The 946-nt window shown below is 60.9% G+C and overlaps 1 protein-coding gene across 1 annotated transcript in view; it reads right to left on the reverse strand.

Moving 5' to 3' along the window:
• Window positions 1-147: 147 nt before the first annotated feature.
• AMSG_11542 (uncharacterized protein) overlaps window positions 148-946 on the reverse strand; it is a gene marked incomplete at both ends in the record, with an annotated part of 3886 nt that continues 3087 nt past the window's right edge. The window contains one exon of the mRNA XM_013897146.1: window positions 148-912. Within this exon, the coding sequence (XP_013752600.1) occupies window positions 148-912 (765 nt within the window). The remainder of the gene's footprint in view (window positions 913-946) is intronic.

Below are 946 nucleotides of genomic sequence, written 5' to 3' on the forward strand. Positions count from 1 at the left end.
CCAAAAAAGTACAACACACAATCACCCCCCTCCACCTCCCTCCACCCACCCCCACCCCTCCCCCACAGAAAACACTCGATTGTCACCCGTCAATCGATCCATATGAAACATCACAATCGTTTCCTTTTATACCTAGCTCATCTCGGCTCAGCTACTGCTACTGCTACTGCTGCTGCTGCTGCTGGTCGACGACGAGCTTGACATACTCAGCGCAAGCAACGAACCCGCCTGTGCAGCGCCGCCCATCGAGATCTCAGAATGATAAGGACTGGCACCTGCAGCCGCCCATCCAAAGCCGGAGACTTCGTGTGGGGCCGGATCGCTCCCGATCCCACCCAAGGTGGGGAGAGATAGGCAAGCTTCTGCCCGACCACTGCCGATCGGCGAGAGAACGCCCCGGCTGGCTTCGACCGACGACAGCGCAAGCTCATTGCCGCTGCCGAGCGTCTCCCACGCCACGCCTTCAACCATCACCGTGCCCATCTCCACGCTTGCGCTCCGCGGCCTCTCGCCAGACGCACTCGCAAGCGCCGTCGCAAACCCGCCGGCCACAAAGTACTCCGCGTCCTCGATCGCCTTCTCGCTCCGCTGCATCCGCCACAAATCGTACCCGTTGCCGCCGACGAGCGCAATCAGAATCACCACCACCCATGTCGAGACCCACGCCATCCGAAGCGGTGCGTCCTTGAGTGTTCCTCCGTACAACGCAAGAGTGGTGGCGGCAAGAACAAGCATCGCCAGCCGATTGTGGAAGTCCGACGCATACGGCCGGACGTACACGAGATGGCCCAGCGCAACTGCAAGTGCACAAACGCCCATGCTTGCCTTGCCCTCGTCGGTAAACATGAAAGTCATGCAGAGGACCAGGCCCGCCTTGCGCGCCATGATCGCCGTCTCGAACCACCATCCGCTCTCGCTGAACCGTCCCACAAGGAACCCATACCTG

This window comes from Thecamonas trahens, assembly GCF_000142905.1.
Source record: "Thecamonas trahens ATCC 50062 unplaced genomic scaffold supercont1.104, whole genome shotgun sequence".
NCBI lineage: Eukaryota > Apusomonadida > Apusomonadidae > Thecamonas > Thecamonas trahens.